This window comes from Dipteris shenzhenensis, chromosome 14 (assembly GCF_047967505.1).
Source record: "Dipteris shenzhenensis isolate YYH24624 ecotype China chromosome 14, Dip_SZ_1.0, whole genome shotgun sequence".
NCBI lineage: Eukaryota > Viridiplantae > Streptophyta > Polypodiopsida > Gleicheniales > Dipteridaceae > Dipteris > Dipteris shenzhenensis.
In genome coordinates this window covers 36602600-36605029 of record NC_141609.1, presented here as the reverse complement: position 1 = coordinate 36605029, position 2430 = coordinate 36602600, and the positions used below count along the sequence as shown (strand labels likewise).

Genomic DNA, 2430 nt, shown 5'->3' with positions numbered 1-2430 from the left:
CCACACAATGTCATGCACTGTGTTGGAGCATCCTGCTCCCTTATCTTGACAAAACCTTTTAGTGAAGCTAATAATTAGTTAACAAGAGTGCGTAAGTGCACGTGGGCACGGGGCACTGCCTCCTTATATATTGCTAAAGCCAATGCTTTGGATTCAAAAGAACAAGCAAATAATTTTTAAAAGGGATAAAAAAAAAGTTTTTGTAGGATGATCTCAAGAAATGGCAATTAAAGTACAAGACTCTCTCTAAGGAGGAAATACTAATAAGTTTCAATTACACTATAACACTCTCTCTAAGGAGGCAATGCTAATAAGTTTCAATCCTCCACTATAGCACTCCTTAGAACTACAAGCACTCCCTCTAAGGAGGGATATTGCTAATAGAAACATTATAATTAAAGAAAACATTAAGAAACAACTCATTGGACATAAGGGCAGAGTAAGCTCATGTCCTTGTAAAACTTAAGCAAGTTAGCAAAAGAGAGGCCGCCTTCCTGAGAAGATCTTCTCACCACTTCCATCGTCTCTTTGGCTTTGAGTCTTGCCTTCTCCCCTTGCGTCTCTTGCATCAGTCTCCTCACCCCTCTTTCTACATGGCTCCTTGCTAGTCCTCCCTCCTCCGTCCTCTCCAGCTCAAATCCTACCTTCCATACTCGCTCTATGTAGCTTGCATTCGACCTCTGCTCCGCCACCCGCGGACAGCCAAGCATCGGCACCCCCGCCCATAAGCTCTCCATCGTTGAGTTCCATCCACAGTGCGTCAAGAATCCCCCCACCGCCGCATGCCCCAACACCTCCACTTGCGGTGCCCACTTTATGATCTTACCTCTTGCCTCCGTCCTTTCCAAAAAGCCTTCCGGCAAGACTTCCGCTACCTCACCAGCTGCACCCTCATACGCATCTGTCCTGATTACCCATAAGAACGGCTGTGCACTTGCCTCGAGCCCATAGGCCAGCTCTTTCATCTCCTCCCAAGACAGAGTCGCGTAGCTTCCAAAAGCCACATAGATGACGGACGAATCGGCCTGCGTATCCAACCATTTTAAGCACTCCTGCTCGTTGGCCGTGTCATTTGGTCGACGGCCTGACGAAGCGTAGTGAAGCAATGGGCCGATCCCGTACGCTGGAATTTGAGCCACCCTAAAAGCTTCGAAGGCATCGCGTTCTAGCTCAGATATTGTATGGACGAGAACCCGTTCTGCGGCTTTCATACGAGAACTAACGTTTATCAAGAATCGAGCGAGGATACTGGATGGATCAGCAACAAGCAGGTCTTGAGGATAATGGTCGAGCGGAAAAGCGGGAAGACTCTGGATACAGTCAATCATGATTGCGTTGTCATTTTTCCAGCGGGCAGCTGAACCTGCCAAACCGTCAAACGAAGAAGGGTGAACAGAACAGACCTTTACAACTCACATCTTTTATTTTTAAAGATCAAGGCCATCCTACCGTTAAGAGGGAGATATCCCTTTGAATAGAGCTGAGGAAGGTTACGAATCATCAAATACGCCTTTGCAGTCGAGGTCCAGTAATCAATCCTGGGGATTCCGAATTTATCGGCTACATCCTGAGTGTCTGGGACGAAGGAATCTGAGACGATGCAGGTGACGGGATTCTCCAGACTAAGCTTCTCAAGGAGTTGCTCGAGGCCTCGGCGCATGGAGGGGGTGAAGTCGAAGAGGAAGTGGGGCTGGCCGGGCTGGAAACCATCTGGAACGACATGCATTTGGATGGAGGGGTGAAGGGGGGAGCAGAGGCGATGTTTGTGGAGGAGATGGGTGTATTCGGAAGAGAAGTAGACAAAGGAGATAGAGAAGCCGAGGGAGGAGAGGGAGCGGGCGAGGAGCATGCAGCCATTGATGTGGCCTTGGCCAGCGGCAGGGACGATGAGTGCGTGGGGAGTTGCAGGCGACGTTCCCATGATAGCTGAAGTTTGCTGAGATTGCTGAGAGTGAGGGATCTGTATGTTCTGAGAGTAGGTATGCTATATATAAGGTGGGTTCTCAGGATTTAATTAAGAAAAGGATTAAGAAAAGTTTACTCACACAAGGAAGGACCTCGTGGAGGTTGGAAGCACAAGAGACACTCGCAAAATGTGGTTGGGGGTACGTTTGAGCAAGCCGTGTGAGTGAGTTGCAAAACAAAAATGATCATAATAATGTAAGACGATTAATAAGACAATAGAACAAGTGATCACATAATGTGCTTCCTCTAATTTGGCTAGTTAAAAAGTAATGGAAAAGAAGCTTCTAAGCATCTACAAACCATAAAAGAATTTTCAAGAGTTAGGGTACATGTGGGTCACCTCAAGAGTGATTGAAGAGCAAGAGCAATAACAATAGGCCAAAAGTGACTGAATTCGTCACGTTAGCATCCTCAAAAGTGTGTTCCATCACGTTAGCATCCTCAAAAGTGTGTTCCAGAAGATTC

The 2430-nt window shown here is 47.1% G+C and overlaps 1 protein-coding gene across 1 annotated transcript; it reads right to left on the bottom strand.

Moving 5' to 3' along the window:
• Positions 1–211: 211 nt before the first annotated feature.
• On the bottom strand, positions 212–1936 carry LOC147894563 ((R)-mandelonitrile beta-glucosyltransferase-like). The gene is made up of 2 exons (XM_087385150.1): positions 1450–1936; positions 212–1363 (listed from the first exon to the last, which is right to left on the bottom strand). Exons 1-2 carry the CDS (start codon positions 1919–1921, stop codon positions 420–422), a joined length of 1416 nt encoding a protein of 471 aa, XP_087241276.1. The 5' UTR covers positions 1922–1936; the 3' UTR covers positions 212–419.
• Between the last annotated feature and the right edge of the window lie 494 nt (positions 1937–2430).

Coding starts and splice junctions, on each gene's coding strand:
- LOC147894563 (XM_087385150.1), bottom strand. CDS start 1,921: ATGGGAACGTCGCCTGCAACTCCCCACGCACTCATCGTCCCTGCCGCT. Junction 1,364..1,449: donor GGGATATCTCCCTCTTAACG/GTAGGATGGCCT, acceptor ACGGTTTGGCAG/GTTCAGCTGCCCGCTGGAAA.